The sequence below is a fragment of the Lepidothrix coronata genome, unplaced genomic scaffold (genome assembly GCF_001604755.1).
Source record: "Lepidothrix coronata isolate B3197 unplaced genomic scaffold, Lepidothrix_coronata-1.0 Scaffold181, whole genome shotgun sequence".
NCBI classification, from domain to species: domain Eukaryota; kingdom Metazoa; phylum Chordata; class Aves; order Passeriformes; family Pipridae; genus Lepidothrix; species Lepidothrix coronata.
The window spans coordinates 471,911-491,468 of record NW_016690361.1 but is presented as its reverse complement, the minus strand read 5'-3'; the positions used below and the strand labels follow the sequence as shown (position 1 = coordinate 491,468).

The window sequence follows — 19,558 nt, the reverse complement described above, 5'->3', positions numbered from 1 at the left end:
GACAGTTGGCATAACACAACCAGCTGCCTTATAGCACCTTATCACTTACATGATAACATCAGAGCTCACTCAAATTCAGAGTTTATTTCTGTAGGAAATAACAATGTTCAAAGCCACAATTTTGTCCCGAATGAGAAAGAATGAACAATATTTCAAAATTTGCTTCAACATTTTTTTTCTTTTTTTTGGAAAACATTAAAATAATCTTTGAAAACATTTTGTTTTGCCATCATATTACCATAGCTTATTAATTCCATATCATAGTTATTAAAGAATTCCATATGATAGTTATTAAAGTAAAAATGAATAATTGGAATCTTATAAAAATAAAACACATCAGCCTCCATTTAATTTAATGTTTTGATTATTTCTCATAGACTCTCAGATACATTAATCAGTTTTTATAGAACAGTTTGATTTCCTAGAGTCAAATGTGAAAAACAGTTTCCACAGAAAATTTTCAACATGATGCAAGAAACCCCATTTTATTATAAATTGTATTAGGGACAGAATATGACTAGCTTGTGAAGTCTCAGGCCATGATCTCTTCTTTACCCACTTCTTACAAAAACATTTGCCTTCCACATAAGCTGTTTCAAGAAGTGTCTTGCTTCTGGGTAATCACACCGCATGGACATAGGGTGGCACTTGGCAGCCGTGTCCACTTGTGTACAAAGTAACTGTTTTTCTTCTGCTGCTACTGCAGCCTGGCAATCTCCGACTGACGGACAGTAGAAGCACATGATACTTGGCTGACTAACATCTGCTTTATCTCACTATAGTCTGAAAAATTAACCAGGGAAGGCTATTTTCCCTCTTTGCCAGAGACTTCCAGATGGTGCCCGAGTGCGCTGTCTAGCAGAAGGATATTAAGTCCTTCCGTCCTGAGGGAGCTCACTGACACCAGGGGAGAGGCTACCCAGTCGAGCAGATTTGCTAACGGGTAGATTTATGTCCACTCGTTTAGAGCGCCCTTAAAGGTTACCACCACTTTCACACCTGGGTAAGTGCCACCTGAGTCGGTCTGCATCCCCAGACTCCTAGAAAAGGCAACTGGTTCCAGTTAGATCAACTATAGCACTTCCTTGGTACCGACGTCCATATCCACACACAGAGCTTAAGGAAAAAAAAAAAACAGAACACCCCCCTCCCCAACAAACCAACAACCAAGAAAAACAGAACAACCCTACAACCCAGCAAATGCACTTTCTTTTGGATAAATTTATTTACAGAAGAAGGTTGTTACGTTCCTCCTGCAGACACCGCCCCCGGCCCGCCCCGCTCATTAGCCCGTGCCGGGGGGCGGCCGGCCCAGCCCCCGCCCCGCCGTCCCTCCTCCCCGCTTCACTCCCATTCATTCCCAGCCCCTTCCTCTGCGCTCCTTCCCCTTCCCCGGCGCCGTCGGTCCGGCCGCCTGCACGCCGAGCGCCCGGCCGCGGCCAGGGCCCTCCGCGCCGCAGCCATGGCCGCCGAGGGGGTGGACGAGCGCTCCCCGCTGCTCTCCGCGCCCGGCTCCGGCAATGTCACCCCGACCGCGCCGCCCTACCTGCCGGACAGCAGCCCCCGAGGTAAGGCTGTGCCGGGCGGGGGGCGGCGGGGCCCTGGGGGCGGAGGGGCTGGCCCTGGCGCTGGCAGGGGCGCGGCGCCTCCGCGCGGGTGCGGCGATGCGGGGGCTCCCCCGCCTTGGCCGGCGAGGGGCGGCGGGGCCGGGCCGGGGGAGCCCCCGCCCTGCCCCGGCTGTGGGGGCGCGGGGGGGAACAACAGGTAACGCCGCGCAGGGCCGGGTGTAGGCCCTGCTCCCCGCCGTGCTCCCCGGCCTCGGCGCCTCGGCAGGAAGAATAAAAGACATTAAAATAATTGTTTGCAGGGGCAGAACAAGCCCGAACCGGTCTGCTTATTATAACTCTCTCTCATGCTGCAGCTTGCAGAGTGATTGCTGGACTTGGGCTCCCCCATTAATTAGGAGCAGGATTAGGTGGAAGATCCTGAGCCGAGCTGGGCACTGGCAGCTGCAGGAGGGGCGCAGCGCGGGGTCTCGGCGCGGTGTCAGGCGCAGGTCCCTGCGCTGTGCCGTCCATCGCAGTGCCACAGCCCAGAGGTGCCCAGCTGCCATCGGCTCCTGTGCTGGCAGTCGGATTGAAATAACCAAGGGACTCGGTGCAATGTGGTAGTTGAAGTCCAAAACCACTAGGATGTCCTTGCAAACGCGTTTCAAGGCCATAGCTGGCTTTGGCTTTATTTTTAAAGCAAGTCAGATGCTGTGGTTCCAAATCTGTAATCGTGGCATAATTATATGGTATTACCTTTCTTGCGCAGACTTAAGAAAATCATCTTGTTGATCAATACTGAATATTTAATAAGTAGGTGAAAAGATTTTACTTAGCAACTATAAATCAGGGTGTTTACAAAGTACATTAGTAGGTTTTTTTGGTTTTTTTTTTCACTTAAATGTTTTAGAGCAGAAAGTGAGGTGTGGAGAAAGCTGAAGGAACAAAGAATCAATAAGATTAGAGTAGCTTTGCTAGCAGTAGCCTTTAAAATGTAAGATTATAATCCTTATCTCCACAGCTCCGGTGTGTTGGTCTTTTCTTGTGGATTTCTATGTAATTATATATATTTATGACATATATGTAACTAGAATGAGTGAGCATCTGTCTCTTTTGAATAAGATTTAAACTCATGGAAAACTAGTTCTCTTTGTCTTAATATGACAATGTATTTCAGTTAGGGCTGTAACTGGTATTGACCGTTTACTTTCATTTGAATTGGACAAAGGAATATTGGAAAATCAGCAGAGTTGGGGGTTTTCTTTTGTTTATTTGTTTTTTCCCTAATCAATTTGTGTAGGATTAGCATAATCTCCTAAATTAAAAAAAAAATCCAGAAATCCATCTGAATTTGAATTCTGGTGTTTGATGGTTTTATTCTTAGTAGTCTTTATCCTGTAACCATTACTTTTGTATACGTTTCAATCTGTTGGTTTTTTTTTAAAAAAAGTTTTTATAGATTTAAAAAGTAATGAAAATGCATTAGATCAGTGACTCTTGTCTGAACCCAGGGTAAAACACATGACTTGGTAAGGAGCTGGACCCCAGATTCTCATTTCATTTGGTAGCTGTGTCCTGCTGAGCCTTCAGTGGGCATCTGTAATTCGTGGTAACTGGCTGGGCACCTGCGGTGGGGTGTGGTGCTTGAGATAAGTGGCTTGTTCCCAGAAGTGAGGAGGAACCAACTCTAGAGCTTTCTTAAACATCAAAGACCTCTTGTTCAGTCAGTCCATGAGCAAGCGTACTAGGTAGCCCTTCAAAACTGCTCTACAATACTTACAAAAAGATAGCTGCAGAACAAAATCTTGCAGAACTGTGATATAGGCCCAGTAGCTCTACTTCCCTTGCTCTGTTTTCCTTAGTAAAAGGATCTATGCAAACTAAACCACGTTTCTAGCTAACAGGCAGCCTTTATCTCTCTCCCTAGTACAAGTCTAGATGTAGAGGGAACAAGCATTCTTGTGGAAAGTTGGGGATTGCTTCCAAACCTCCTTCTGCAAGAGCGTCCTTGTATAACATCACCTGACTGGTGTGGAGTGGCAGAGGAAGGAGGAAGAAGCCCTTTGCCCTTAAAACTACCACCTGAATGTACATTAATAGACTTATCCCTGTAATTAACTACTGTGCCCAATATGTCATTCTGAGCTTTGAGAGGCCACAGTCTGAAAGTAGCCTTCTCTTCTCTTGTTGGGCTGCAGCTGGGAACTAGTTGACCCTTTTCAGTATAAGCTGAAATGTTTGAATCCTGGTAATGGCTCGATGTTTGTTCCTAATGATGGAAGCAAGCAAGAAAAATCTTTTCAGTGTGGATGCAGGCCAGAGAATTTGAGAAACTTTTCACATAGACAAAGGGTGGGACTGTCAGCTCTGCTCCCTGTAGTAAGGTGGTTATTCAGTGCCTTTTTTTTTTTCAGGCTACCCTCTCCCCTGCCCCCCCAGGCTTTCTTAGTTCTTAACTACCTATCTCTGACATAAATCATTTAACTTTTTCGCTCACCCACCCCCTCCTGGGTCATGATAAAGAATTATTTAATTTTTTCTTCTAAATCAAATAAACAAAACAAACTCATTTGTTTGGCCCAAGTAAGCTGCAAGTGGTTCTCTGTGGTTTCTGCCCTTCAAATACCAAGGAAGGAAAGTGCACAAGCACCACAAGGAATTTCTCAGGTTGAATATGGGATATCTTCCATTCCATTGCTCTCCTGTGGGGGTGAGAAGGGATCAGATGTACTGCATGGTAGGGCATTTTGCTAATCTTGCTGAACTAATTAGTGTTAAATTTTCTTTATTTTTTTAAAAGAAAAATTGGTAATATAGCTTCAAATTGGTATGTCAGCAGCAGGAAATTCATTATCTCACTAAATGTCTCACGGTGTGTACGTGAAACTTGCCTATAATCCAGTCGTGTCCAGCATGACAGGCCTTTATGAACTGGTTTTAGATATTACAGTTAGGCTGAAATTCAAGCTGTCAAAAAAAAAAAGGTCATACCAAAGTACGTTAATGTGCTTTGAAACATTTTTATTAAGGAGTAATAAGCAGCAAACTCCGAGACAATGCCTTTATTTTCCTTTTCACCACCCCCATGCCCTCACCCTCTCCAATATACTTTTCTTTAAACTTAATTTTGGTGGCTTTTGCTGGTTTTGTTTTTTGGAGCTCTTCCAAATGCATGTTTTCTTTAAGCATGAAGGTTGCAGTGCCAAGATACTTCTGGCTTTCTGCTCCATAGCAAATGTCATTTGCTGCAGCACCACTCTGAAAAGCAGCCATTATTTCCTTGCTATCTGATATTTGCTGAGCCAGCAGGACAGGAACAGCGAGGCTGCTTACCTGGAAGCCAAGCAGCTCCAGTACGAGGCTGGAGAAGTGGCTGGCAGTGTCTGTCTGCAGGGGCTCTTGCACCTCAGTTAACCAGCTTTCAAACTCCTAAGAATTGTCACTTAGAAATAGGGTACAGAAAATTATAAATGTCTAGAAGGGTATAGTTAGCAATTTTTAAAGTATTCCAGGATCATGGAAAGCTGAAAGGCTGGGGGCTGTGTGTCTATTTTTACGTTCTGGTACCCTTCCAGATATTGTTTGCCTTTCCTCGGTACTGCTGCCCTATTCCCAGCTGATAGAGTTAAGAAATTGCACTTTAAATGGAGAGGACAAAGTGAAAAAGTTCCAGAACACAATTGTTGCTTTTCAGAAAAGCACCCTTAAAGCTGGGAGTGAACTGTAGAGTTTGATATGTTGTTCTATTGCTACCTTTTTCCCAAGCCAGAAAGTGTCAGCTGCTCACTGCAGGAGCAGTTAAGCAGCCTGCTGGCTGCCAAAACCCCCTTGCAGCAGCCTTGACTTTGCCACTCGCGGCGAAGACACTGCTGTTCCTATCATCCAAAGCTCTAACCTGGTTTCTGCAGTGATCTACTAGACTTGAGGTTGTTTCCAGTTGCCAAAGTGTGTGTGTATTGGGGTTTTGTCTTGTGTGTGTTTGTTTTGTTTGTTAATATCTTGTAATATCTCCTGTCTTATATGTGGCAGTCTTACTTAAAATAGGGTATCATAGTACTGCAAAATATTGTGGGTTTTGTTTTGTTTTTTTTACTGGGTGCCGCATTTTTTCAGGAATGTTATTCCTCAGAAACAGAAGAAATCACAACATTGTTACCTCATATCTCTTAATGATGTTGATTCTCTAACTGGTATATCAAAGCTGAAGGTGTGAAGTTCACTTGCTCAAATAATGGAGCATAAGTGTGTGTCATGACTTCAAAATTGTATTGCTGCATATAAGTTAATTTTTTTCTCATCTGAAATAATTCAAGTATGTTGGATGTGATTCTGACACTTTTGAAGGTATCCACTGTTTTCCTGCTGCCTCTGTGAGTTAAAATGAAGCACAGGTCTGGGTCATTTGTAGACCAAGTGGCAAAGAGAGAGAGCGAGAGCACACTGAACAGCAATGCTACTTCAAAGGTGTGGGATGACTTTTGGATCTGAAGGGCAGACAGGGTTTCTTATATCTCTCCAGCTTATGACATTCACTTTAAGAAGGTGAAGGAGTGATGAGTGCTTTCTTACATGCTTAAATTTAATATTTCGGCTTGTCAGCTTTGATAGCAGCCTGTGATTTCCCTTGCCACCCTCCAGCAGATACTGTTCTGTTCAGTGCTGTTGGTAAACTGAAAGCAGGCTCATCTCTCATTGCTGCTCTGAAGAGTTTGTTAGCTGCTTGGTTGTAATTTTAAAAAAACTTACTGAAGTCCAAGGCTGCAGGTATTTCAAACTACTAGTATTTAAAAAAAGCTAACTATGAACTGCTGAATATGCCAATTCCATATTTGCTTACCTGAAGAGCCCTGAACTTGGTGAAATAAAAGTTGGTGCTATTACATGCCAAATAATTGTCATAATAAGCTTGTGAGAGATTGCCGTGTTGAATTACTTTCATTCCATGGATTCTTAAACCTTGAAGGTTCTTTAGCATTTCTTCCCTGTTGCATTGTGGACTCAAGACTGGCAAAGTTGAAGTTTGCTCTTCCACAGAGGCCTAAGGCCACTACATTATATCCTTCCCTGTGTTAGCCTGTCCTAATTGACTAAAGACCACCTTGTCCATCCACACTTTGGCTCTTGGACAAGAAAAATATGTGGAACCCTTAAAAGCAGAAACTCTGACTTCATCTTTTTTTTTTTTTTTCGAGATAGGATAAGTATGCTGTTGTGCTCAAAAAAGAAGCGTTTCATGCCACTTCCCATCCAAGATTTGTTTTCTTTACAGGACTGTTCTGTGTTTTTACCTGTAGTATTTGTTACTATATGATAAACACTTGTCTATATTTCAGTCTTTTCAGATGTTTGTAAAGGCTGTTTATGACTCCTTTGCCTACCTTTGACTTCTGATGTGTCTTATTTTCTGTTTTTTTTTCTTCAAAAGCCAGTCTCTGGTTGCTACTAATCTGTAGTAGGTTTGGGGTTTATCTGAGTTTCCCCCCCCGTGATTTCTAAAGACTGTGAAAAGTTGGTATGAAAATAAAGTTGCAGAGATGAGCATTTCGTTGGATCCTCATTTCTGGGCTGATTTAGTGTATTCATAGAATCATAGAATCAGCAGGGTTGGAAAGGACCTCTGAGATCATCAAGTCCAACCCTTGCTATGTTTGTGTTGCTGGTTTGCTTTACCTACAACTATGGGTGATGGTTGTGTACACAGAAGCTGTGGAGAAGGGGAATGCAAACTTAGGTTTGTCTTTCTTTTTGCTAACCATTAACTTCGAGTTGTTTGGGGGTTTTTTAATATTTTTTTCTTTTTTTGAGACTGCGACTTAGGGATGATATTTGCTGAAAGTGTTTTAGGATCCTCTAGTGTTTCAGCTGAGATTTCCTTATCTCTTGCAGCAGAGCTTCCTCCTCCATACACTGCTATTGCAAGTCCAGATGCCAGCGGTGTTCCTGTAATAAACTGCCGCGTGTGCCAGTCGCTAATCAATTTGGATGGCAAGCTACACCAACATGTGGTTAAGTGCACAGTTTGCAATGAAGCTACGGTAAAATGGATTTTTAGCATTTTCTTTTTGTGGAGGGAAGTGGGGGGAAGCTGAAGTATGTGGCTGGTGGCATTTGTGTCCTCACCTACAGAGGGTGAGTCCCTTCCTGCCATCCCTGCAAAGGACCTGTGAGCCCAGCTGACTGCTGGTGTAGCTAGTATGCAAGCTCAAGGATTGCTGGCACAATAAATCTTCTTTGAGCTGGCTGTTCAGGATGTCTCCTGAGGAGGACAGAAAGCAAAGATGTCATTTAAGTAATTACTCTTCTGTAAAGAAGGATGAAATTGGTTTTGATGGGACAAAGAGAAATGAAGAATTTAGTTATTCTAAGTGTGGGAGAAGCAAAGTAACTACCCCACACCTTTCCCTGGATGTATGCCCTCTGCCTGCAGTACTATTCAGTCAATTGGTTAAGTTGACAGTAGACTACAATACAACAACTTTGAAATGCTAAGTTGTACGTTCTTTTCCAGTGATCACAGACCTATTTGTTTCTCCTTCTCTTTTGTTAATTCAAGCCTTCACTATTTAGCTCCTGCTTCTATTTTTTTCTTCCTGCCAGTTTCAGGATACTGCAGTGCTCCACAGCTACTGGAAGCATTTGTATGAAAAACATAGGATTGGATTTATTATATGAAAAAGACTTTAAATTATGTCCAGAAGGCAGGTAGCCTTAAAACTGCAGGAAAACTTTTTTTTCCACTTGAAAGAGAGAGTACAGAACCTGCCATTGATAGTCACTTTCCCTGCAGATATATAACATTTCCAGCCAAAGTACCTTGCAGCTTTGGAATTGCTGTATGAAAGGGATGCTGAAACTTGACTCCGAGGTTGGAGACAGATAATTTCAGTATAAAGTAAGATTAGAGTACAGTGATGTCTACATGTTCCCTTAGTGACTGAGAACCAGACTGTGATCCTTTCACTGTTGAATGAAGCCATTGTACCAGGCAAGGAGACTTGTTTGACTGTCGTTATTTTTTTTTAAATATACCACTTGTTAAGCTCACATTTAAAAAAACAAAAACTGAACTGAAGCCTTGAATTGTCATTGCTAAAATATGAATATTTTTTTCCTGAGTTTGCAGAATCTCTTGTTTTTTCTATTGAGGAAATTTTTACTTCTTTGTCTGGGAAGAGAGAAAAAACTTCTAATTTTGTCTTGACTGTGAAGTTTCCTCTGTAAGAGGAACTGTATTTCTCTGTTAGCAAGAACTTGTCGCTGAAGTTGTTCTGCTTTGTCATACTGTTCTGTGGAAAAAAATGAATTGCTATGACTTCTGATGTGTGTTCTCTGGTGGTTGTGTTGGTTTTTTTTTTTTTTTTTGTTTAGCCAATCAAAAACCCTCCTTCAGGGAAGAAGTATGTTAGATGTCAATGTAACTGTCTCCTTATCTGTAAGGATACGTCTCGGAAAATAGGCTGTCCAAGACCAAACTGGTAAGAATAAAATACTCTAAATGCGTTGTGATAGTTTTCTTGAAAGCAACAATTCTCTTTGTGTTGAATTTTTAAAATTAAAAGATGTTCGAGGCTGGGCCTCTGCATGTGGACACTTATCAGAGCATTACTGAATTACTTTGGCCTCATAAGCCACCAGCGTGCCTGTAGCAAATGTGGATAGAGCCTTCCGAAATCTTCGTTCGCGAAGCCTCGCCATGACTGAATTACTACAGACATAGGTAGTGCTAGTGTCAATTCTGAATATTTTTTTTTTCAAGATTAAAGAGGAAAAAAAAGTTTCTTCTTCTTCTATTTAGTGTTAGTCTCAGATGTGTGTCCCACTTTATCTACTTCATAAGGAAAAAATGATATAAAGAACAACAGAGAAGAAAATCCACTTCTTGTTTCTGGGACTTAACATTCACAATTTCTTGCAGACTTAATTATTATAAACACACAGGATGCTCCCTTTGCTTAGTTCAGAGCAGGGACTCCAGAATGAAATGAGAGAGGAAGCAGTCCTGTTCTTCCTCCTGTTTATGCTGAGTTTTCATTTTCCTCTCAGCTCTTTGCTTTTGGTGTTAAAGATCCCACTGAGGTAGGAGTAGTTTGATTGTAAGCGGTGCAGCTCCAACACGAGAAATGGAGATGAAAGCTAAGTCTGCAGACACATGAATGAAAGCTCTACCATACCAAGTGCCCTAGTCACCAATGTATTGGCTGTTCTGATTTGGAAACAGTTTGAGAGTTGTGGGAATTTTTCTTTTTAATAATGCAGTGTTGAGGAGGACTTCAAAACATTCCAAACACTTTCTCAGAGTGCAAGAATGTTCATGGGATACTTCAGTTATCACATGGTTGCTAACTAAACTGAATCAGAAACTCTGTAATTTTATTAAAATAATTTCAAAAGTATATATCTCAACAGTTTCCCTAAGATAGTCTATGTATTTGTCTTGCTAGAAACTGAGCAAAATTGGTGTACTTTGAAGGAGAGAGTTGGGAGTAAGACTCCAGATTGAATGAAGGGAGGCCATCCAGAACACAATTTTGATTGTATATGGAGAGAGATGCAATGCAAGTTAAATAATGCTTTAATTTTCCCCCTCACTTTTTCATGCTAAGAAGTCTCATCCTGATTCTGAGTTAGTTAATTTGGTTACTGTCATTTTGGACTGACAGATTTTATAATTAAACTTGAAACAAGTTAAACATAAAAGCAAATACTTACAGACTGCTTTTTAAAGTAAACTGATTGCATTTAGTCAACCTGGGGTGGTTTTCTTTCTTAGTTTACTCAATTTGAGTTGAATTTTTACTGTACAAATGTGGAAATGCTGCTTATATTGACGTGATTGTCAGTAGCGTGGGAAGGAGAACTAGGTTATGGAAGAGTCCATACTCTTTCTACATGTTTCACATGTAGGCACATACATTTCAATTCACGGGCTTACTCAGCTCGGGTATTAAGATTTCATTCTCCTGATGAGTGTTTCTGCCATATGCTGGCAAGTCTTTGATCTCTACAGGGTTCAGGCTTGCATGGCTGATCTTGGAGTGAAAGCGAATGTTATCAAAACTGAAAAGGAAAACACTTCAGAGAGGGACCAAAACTGGGTGCATCAGCTGTTTTTAACAAGCAGATTGTAGTTAAAAAGTGTAAAAATATTTGGTAGCGAGTTGCTTAAATTGCTAATTGCTTAAATGCATCGCCCTTCTCTTTTACGAGCTTAATTACATGTGTATCTAATGTTCTTAACGCAGTAGACGCATCATTACTCTTGGTCCAGTAATGCTGATTCCAGAAGAGCAGCCAGCTCAGCCTGCCTTGCCAGTTCAACCAGATGGAACTAGAGTGGTGTGTGGGCATTGTGGAAATACGTTCCTTGTAAGTAAAGCACCAGGTTCTCCTTTCTCACCTCACTGTGCTATCCCTCAAGGTATTTGTTGTAAGCACTTCTAAGGGGTGTATTGCTTCACTCTCTGGCATCAGTGAGGAACTAAAGCTTCTTCTGTCCTCATATTGCTGTGGATGTATAGTCTGTATTTGGTTATCTTTATAAGCATTTCAAGAAAACTTTTAACAATCTTTCTGTGTGTGGATGGATAAAGCTTAAAGTCTGTCTTACTGCTCAGTGATGTGAGAGCGGACAGTGCTGAAAAATGAAGTTTTGCTTCCAGATTCTGTTTAGTCTTGCAGTGGTGGCTGTGTTCTGCAGTGGCTAAGAGAGTGGTTCTGTCATTGCTGTATGGATCCCTGAAAGCTGTTTATGGCACTTGCCCACTGGCATATCTGTCAGTTGTTACAGACTGGAGGTTTTGGTTTATATGTGAGGCTGACAGTTGATCCCATTTTTTTAAGTGGAAGGATGCAAGAATATTTTTCTGTTTTTGAACTGTTTGCAGCCTTCTAAATGGATAAGAGGCTGCCATACTTGAACAGTACACAAGTTAGCTTTAGCTTCATCATTCAGCAGTGCTTGAATCTCTGTCAGGTTTGTGAGTTATGGGAAATGGCTATGATAAGTGGTACAGCTGAAGGAACCACATAGTCCTGACAGTGGTGTTACGTTCCTGAAACAAAGGATCGTGAGATACGTAAAGACCAGAGAATACTCAAGGAAAAAGAAAGCTTAGGGAATGGCAGTCCATGTTGCCTTGTAGCAGGGAGAGAAGGGTTTGTTTGTGACAGGCTCTATAATGGAGTAGACTTCTGCCTTCAGATTTTACTTCAGGTTTATGGATCAGTGAGGCGCTTTTGTGGCTCAACCCAGGCCATCACTGCGAACACCACCCAGCCCCCCTGCCCGGATAGGAGGAAAATTGGACAAAAGGCAAAACTCATGGGTTGAGGTAAAAACAATTCAATGATTGAAACAAAAAACCCCAGTACTACTAATGATGACAATAATAATAGTAATGAAAAGAGAGGGAGAGAGGAATAAAACCCAAGAGAAACAAGTGATGTGCAATACAATTGCTCACCACCCGCTGACCGATGCTCAGCCAGTCTCTCAGCAGCAATCAGTGTCTCTCAGCCAACTTCCCCCAGTTTATATATCAAACACGATATTCTGTGGTATGGAATATCCCTTTGGCCAGTTCAAGCTCAGCTGTCCTGCCTGTGCTCTCTTGAGTTCCTTGTGCACCTGGTTTGCTGGCAGAGCATGAGAAACTGAAAAGTCCTTGACTTAGGGGAAACACTACTTAGCAACAACTAAAACATTAGTTTGTTACCAACATTGTTACTGAATCTAAAACACAGCACTGTACCAGCTACTAAGAAGAAAATTGATAATCCCAGCTGAAACCAGGACAGGTGTGCTATAATGGTTTGACTACTATTGTAGGTGATGAATGCAGGAAGCAGGAAATAGCCCTTACACTTCTCATTTTATTTTTTCAGAGGAAATTAGAAATTTGATTATGAATTTACAAGTAATGTGCTAACTGAAAAGCCATTAGAGAGATGCTCGAGAAATATTCTGTCGGTAATTCTACCTATATATTGAAAAAAATATATTTCTCTTAAAACCCTTGCTGAAGAGCAGAAAGTAATGGAAGGTAACTGAAGGTAGCTGAAGTGGGTTTTCTGCTTGCCTTTTTTTTTTGCCTGTCTTTGGGGGCTTTCATAAGCATGGGATTTTTACTTGGCTTTATCCCCTATGTGCTTTATATAAGTACAGCCTAAATCACCTTTGTACTTTACACAATGAACTACTTCAGGTGAAAATAAGGGGAAAAACCTAAACCCATAAAGGCTGTTTTTTCCTGTAACTACTAGATTATGCCTTAAAAGGCTAAGTTTTTTCTATTTTGGGATTTGTGCATGTGACTTCAGATCTAATTATTGCTTTAGGGAACTGCGACATTTTGAACTTCATAGTTCTATCTGCCACTAAGACAAATTTGTCACTTCATGGTACATCGAAAAGAAAATTTCCAAATCACTAGAAGTAGGAAGTTTGGTATTCTTTTGTGCTGAGTTATCAAGACACAAACCTATTTTTTCTCACTTCACGCAGCTTTTCCACCAGACTTTTGCTTCTCTTGTTTTCTGTAATTAAGTCTGAGATTCTCCAAATAAAAGTTTTAGTTAATAAAAATCACAAAATTGCTTGGATTGCAGAGTGAGCAGAGAAAGTGTTTTAGCCAGCCTGGAAACTCGGCTCCTGCGTAGGTATTTCTGCCTTTTGCCATCTCCACATTGTAAAGAAGATACATAATGCTAGATGCATCTCTCAGCAATTCAGTAGGTTATCCCTTTTACTTGGCAGTTAAAAAATAAATAGAATAGACAAGCAAAGCTGGAATCCCTGGAGTGGGAAAATCAAATTGTCATTTGCATGTTCTGTGTTCTTTTAAGAGTATCAACTTGTTGACCACTTTCCAAGATTTTTTTTTTCCATATGAAAGCATCAGTATGGGCTGTGCTTTCCCTGCCTCTACACATGTGGGGGTGTTTTTACAGATTATGAAAAGCGCTCTCCATACTATGGAGTGCCTTAAAGTTTGTCTGTCTTAGCTGTCAGACTTAGTACTAAAGTTATACTGTAGCTGAACTATCCATAGTTATTCACGTTTTATTAATGAGATCTTTTTTTCCCTTGGTAACCTGATAGAAGTTTTTTCTGTGTTAAGATTTCCACTGTTTCTGGGAGATTTGGAGTTCGGACAAGTGGAAAAAGGGGTAGAATAAAAAAGGAGAGGAGGACAAGGGTTTAACTATGTTGCTAAATCACGATTTGATCTGCTTTGGGCATTTTTGAGTGCTTCTGGACTTGGGCTGTGACAGTTACTGTTTCTGCCAGCAGTAAGTCATTCCCTGCAACCCCCCTCACCTCCTGAGGGACCTCTGCCTGTGATAGTCTGTGGCTGTCAGAGACTGAGCTGCCTTTGGAAATGGCGGTGGGCAAGGGACGACTGTCCCTGTGTTGTCCCCCTCTGCCATCTTCCTGCTACAGTCCTGCTCGCAGACACCTCAAGGACAGGAAGTCAGGAGCAAGCTATGGAAGCCACAGGCTGTAGGCTAAGCACTGTGCTTTGTCAATTTAATTTTTTTTTTAAACTAATCAAATATGAAAATTATTTCTTCTAAAATAATTGAATAGAAAACCCTTTAAACTTTCCAAAAAACTTAGACAAGTTTTAACCTGCAGAAGTATTTTGCTTTCTCAAAGAACCTGAGGGGAGTGGAGGGGAAGCTTCTTTTGCAGAAGCAGCTGTATGTAGGACTCTGTGTCATAGAATTTTTCTTTCTCTTTTTTTTTTCCCTCTCTATCTTACATTAAATGCACTGAGAATTATTTTAGGCTCAGAAAGAAAAAATGTTTGACATATTCTTCTAGTAATACATTTGATGGATGCCTGGTTTTGTCCACAGTTGAAATGAAGAGTTCTGGAGTCCTTATCTCCTCATTTGTGTTTCAGTACATCTAAACAGGGATTTGGGCCATCATTTATTCTACTGTTTCAATTAGAAAAATACAGTTTGTATTCTCAGCAGAGAGATAAATTTCATGGGACTGGAACTTGAAGTTTTCTTAACAACATGAATCAATATGAGGTACTTTAAAGCACTCTGGAATATGTGTAAAAAAAATATCAGCTTAAGCATGATTTTAACTACTTGTTAAACCCACCAAAGCTCCATGACTTAGAATGTACATGAACATGGCCTTTCCCTACAGCTGATGTGATCTAAATTCTTGTAGTTTGAATGTCTTGTCATATTTTTGCTCTTTTTTTCCTGCAAATATTTTTGGTATGTGCAGAAAGCATCATAACAGTTAGTGCTTCTGTTACTTCCAGGTAACTCTCTATGAAAACAGATTATTGCTGCCTCTCTTTTCCATCTATACTTGAAGCCCAACTCATGCATTTGAGTTTGTAGCCATTAATAATTAGGGCTAATAATTAGAATCTTAAGTAAAATTCTAGAAAGACCATTAATGAGTAACTTTGGAAATGGAGTAGTCTACACTGTGATAAAACTAGTGTACAGAAGTGAAGGTGAAGTAGTCTAAATCAAGAACTTATATTTAACCTATTTCTGTCTTCTGTTTCTGGAATTGTAGTTTCAAAAGCTGCAATAACCCCTCTGATGAGGCCTATCTCCATTCCCAACATTGACAACTGCATCCGATTCCACTTTCATTGTGTGTAGAACTAAGGGAAATTGAGTAGGTTTTTGACAGGGATGCAGGCGAATATCTAACTTGCTCCTCTGCCAGGAATGTGGAAGTAGAATTAATGCTCCTAAAAAGCTTTGCTCGGGTGGGGAGTATTACAGAAGTCTTAAGGGATAAAATAGAACTATGCTAAATCAGTTTGGCCAAGTCTTGTAAACAAATAATACCAGTTACATAGTTGTTCTTTAAATGCGTTATTGGAAAAAAAGGATTTCTTTTCAGTGGTGAAGTATCCCCAAGTAAATAAAATTGAGAAGTAAATAAAACTGAGGGACACCTTCAAGAGGCAGGAAAATATACTCTAAATACTATTATATTTAAATACTACAGATCAAAACTTTATAGCAAAATCTACTGATACTGGCAAGGCATGAGAAGACACATCCTCTTTCTTTACACATAAAATCATAAATATTTTCTTAATTTAAATGGTGCTGTGCTGTAGGCTGGTCCTGTTTTCCATGCAAGGGCAGGCTTTGATTGTGATTTGTGGTTCTAGCAGTTATAACTATTCGCTTCAGTAGGCCAACTTCAGATTTCTCACAGAGATAAGGCAGATCTTAATGGAGGCGAGGCACTGGTGATGTGTGCTGTGGCTTCTTCCCCTGCTATTAACTTGCAGTGTGACTTTTGCTTAAATCCAGAAGGGAGGGGAGAGGAGAACTATATTTCACCAGGAAAACTGCAAACTAACCTCCACTTGAGAAAGGCAACAGAAGAGAGCTGCAATTATAACTTCTTAAAGGGTGAAGAAAAATAACCTTATCCCCTTGATCAAGGCAAACATGTTTAAAATGCTTGTTTAGTACTTCTGTTATCACAGAATGGAATTTAACAGAACATGCTGTTTTTAAATGAGTATATCACTATGTATCCCCTGGTTGAGGTAGTTCTAGGCACTACTTTCACTAAGGCTGTTTCCCACGTAAGTTTTTGTCCGTGCACGGAAGGTTATGACCATACCACGTACAGTTTTATATATCATCTTTTTAAAAGTCATGTAAGCCAACAGTGTTCTCTGTTTTAATGACATAAAACTTAGATGCCTACTTTCTAAAATATTCTTTAGCTAATCTTTCTGTGCACCCGTAACTTAGTTTTCACAAATGATGCAAGGATTGGGGAAAGATGGGAAAATGCTCCCATTTGTAATTGTGCCAAAGAAAACATACTTATTTTGATTTAGGGTATATTCATAGCTGCTAAGTAAGAGAAAAAAACAGTATTATAATGTTGTCCATAGTATGCCTGTGGATGCAACCACATTACGTCAAGTGAATTTTGTAATACCAGGGCAAGTCATGGGAAATGTTCACATGGAAATCCCAGTCCTATGTTGCCACTGACAAAAGGGCATCCCATTTATGGAAGAAAGCAAGAAACAAGTCGAAGTCTGAGAAGGAAAATGTTTTCCTAGTGACATTTAGGATGAAATGCAATAAACATTTTTTCAGGTCAATTTTTCAACCTTTTTCTTTTTTTCTTTTTACAGTGGATGGAACTGAGGTTTAACACACTAGCAAAATGCCCACACTGCAAAAAAATGTAAGTTTTCTGAAAACAAGGTTATGTAAATTACTGTGAAGTTGCCAGTGTTTCTTCTGTAAAAGTCTTTGGAGTAACATGTGTCAGCTGTGCTGATTATTTTGCCGTGCTCATCTGAACTTCAAGGCTAAAGCGCATGTTGTGTGCACATGAATTCTCCTCTCTTTATGTGCAAATCAGTAACTCTGACAAATCCAACCTGCATTTATGAAAAGTCTGATTGAATTGACAGAGGCAAAAATAAGCTACTAACAATTGGCAGGAATGGGTGCTAAAATTGACAAGTTACGTCCTTGAAATTTTACCTCTTCATGCAGTAGTAATCAGATGTCATCTTTAAATTTAGAACTTTACCTGCCTTATTGTAAAAGGAGGAAAGGAACTAATCTTAATTTGAAAGAGGTTTTACTGCTATTATAAACTCAACAATTAACTTGTGTTAAGCATCCTAATGCATTAGCTTGCTTAATGTTTATGAATTACTGTGGAATAACTTGTCTACTCATTTGTTATTACTTTAATGAGAACAAGAAAAGTTAGAATACAAGAGCTGTAAGAGTTTGTTTTGGTTTTTTGTTTGGAGCTCTCTTTTTGAGTATTTGGCTTTTATTATTTGAGGTCAGGAATATGTAGTTTGAATTGTTGCTAAAGAACTACACTTCTAACGTACACTAACTCAACCACAGGATGTGAAATAAGACTTAAATATTACTTCAGAGACTTTTGCATACTGCTGATTTATTTAAATATTGGTCTTCCTTTGACAGGCAAGTGTGACTTCCAGTTGAAGGAGCAAATGTGTTTTCCACTGGGAATGGAGAACCACAGCTGTGTTGCATGTTGTAGGACAACTAGCAGGTCCCTCAGGAAGCAGAAGGCTTAGCATAAATGTACTGTAGGTGTGGGCATGACCTGGCCTTCAACAGTGATTGAAGTCTTTTTATTGGAGTATTTGATAGAGAAGTCAGTCTAGTGCTGTGTTTAACCTCAGGGCTGTAACCGATCACGTGTGTAGTAGTGGATATGTTCTAGTTTGCTTAAGTCAAATAAACTCAGTCTTGGTGAGATGCTTCAGGGATTTTTTAAGGACTGTAATTGCATTAAGTCTCTTCAGTCCTGAGGGAGGGGCTGATGTTTTGCTGTTTGGTTTGTTTTCAAACTAATTCCAATTATGTTTATATTTTATCATGTCACTCTTGATAGCTGACCTCAGTTTTTTTCTTGACTCTCCTTAGGTACAAAATTATTTGCTGTTTAATCTTAAAAAAAAAAAAGCAAACAAAAAACCTCCAGCAAAAAACAACCAAACAAAAAAAACCAACTCCAACAATAACAGCAGCAAAATAAACCATACTCCAAGCAACAGTCGAAAAGTCACACCATGTGATCTTTTGGTTTGTCTTCTGTTGATTAATGTTGCTTGTACTTTAAATTCCAGCTGGAGTCTAAGGTTTTCTTAGTATCTCTGTCGATAAAGTGGAAAGCATGCTATCTGCATGTAAGGAAACGGGAGCCTCTCTGCAGTGCAATTTGTGATAATTGCAGCTTGCCTGGCAACTGTACAGCAGAATACAAAACTAATTTTAACAAGTGGGCATGTCTGTCCTTGGGCTGAGGATGCAAACTGTGGAATATTGTAATTTAGCCTTGAACGAGTTGCTTGGTGTTTTCCCTCATTTGAGATGCGATGGTCAGGAGTTCTGCACTTCCAGCAGCATAAACATTTTTAACACTTGGATTTAGGGCACAGCATAGGTGAGACAGAGCTTTGAGTCGTGATGGTGGAATAAATAACTGCAGTGACCTGCTTTTTCTCGGGCCTTTGTCAGAGGTCGTTGTGGCCAAGTAGTTAGAAGGGAATGTGGGGTTCTTTATTTCAGCTTATTAATGCAAAACTTCTTTCTTTAGTAGCTGAGTAGTCAGATGCAAAACTATTCATTCCTTCTGTTGACTCAGTGGATGACTGTCACTGAAAAAAGGATAGTGTAGACTAAGGCACAAGGCACCTTGAATGACTGCAACAGTAAGTTTTTCAAGGAAGCATCAGCTGAGACTTTTAGATTCTCAAATAATTTTCATAACTTTGTTTCAAATGTTTTTAAAAGTGCAGTGCATCTCTGCAAATTGTTTGTTTGTGACCTCCTATTTGGTTGATGGAAATTAGATCTTAATATTAAGAATGTCTTTTAAAACTGCAGGGAGATCAGGAGTTATTACATGAAAAGGTCAATAATGAAACAATGTTCAGGGAAAAATAAAGCAATCGTGCCTTAGAGTATGTAAACAAAGGAACCTTTCATATCTGGATGTTGGGGGAAATAGGATCTTCTTGTTTGTTTTTAGTCGTATCTATGTGCTGTCATTGTGGTTACAACTTTATTGTTTTGTGACATACTTTTTTTCTCTTGCAAAACAACTTGGGAAATACAGGAAATTAATTGTGAGGCAGAGAATAAAATCACTTGTGTAGTAAATGACCAAATGTCTTTGAAGTAGGCTGTAAACCTTGCATGCCAGTATAGGTAAGGTGTTTGCAGAAGCCCTAGTGGTGCGTAGTGGTTCAGCCTGTCTCAAGCCCTTAGTTGCATGTTATCCACTGCTTTGGGACAACAAATGTAGCTAATGAGTAAATTGTTATGATACAGCTTTATTTTATAGTGACACCTAGGAATGGGAGAGAAACTGTTACTTTTTACTCATTGCAAAATAGCAGATGTTTCTCAGCCTGTTTCCCAAAAAAGTGAGAGATTTAAAGGAAGGCTTCTGGTATTTTTCTTGTTTAATGATGAAGAAACTT

At 40.1% G+C, this 19,558-nt stretch overlaps 1 protein-coding gene across 1 annotated transcript in view; it reads left to right on the top strand.

The window, feature by feature from the left end:
* The first annotated feature begins 1,354 nt into the window (after positions 1-1,354).
* The window catches only part of TMEM55A (transmembrane protein 55A), a 24,431-nt gene continuing 6,227 nt past the window's right edge, over positions 1,355-19,558 (top strand). Inside the window, exons 1-5 of the mRNA XM_017830611.1 lie at positions 1,355-1,568; positions 7,434-7,582; positions 8,916-9,022; positions 10,790-10,913; positions 16,709-16,761. Of these exons, the coding sequence (XP_017686100.1) occupies positions 1,463-1,568; positions 7,434-7,582; positions 8,916-9,022; positions 10,790-10,913; positions 16,709-16,761 (539 nt within the window). The 5' untranslated portion in view covers positions 1,355-1,462. The remainder of the gene's footprint in view (positions 1,569-7,433; positions 7,583-8,915; positions 9,023-10,789; positions 10,914-16,708; positions 16,762-19,558) is intronic.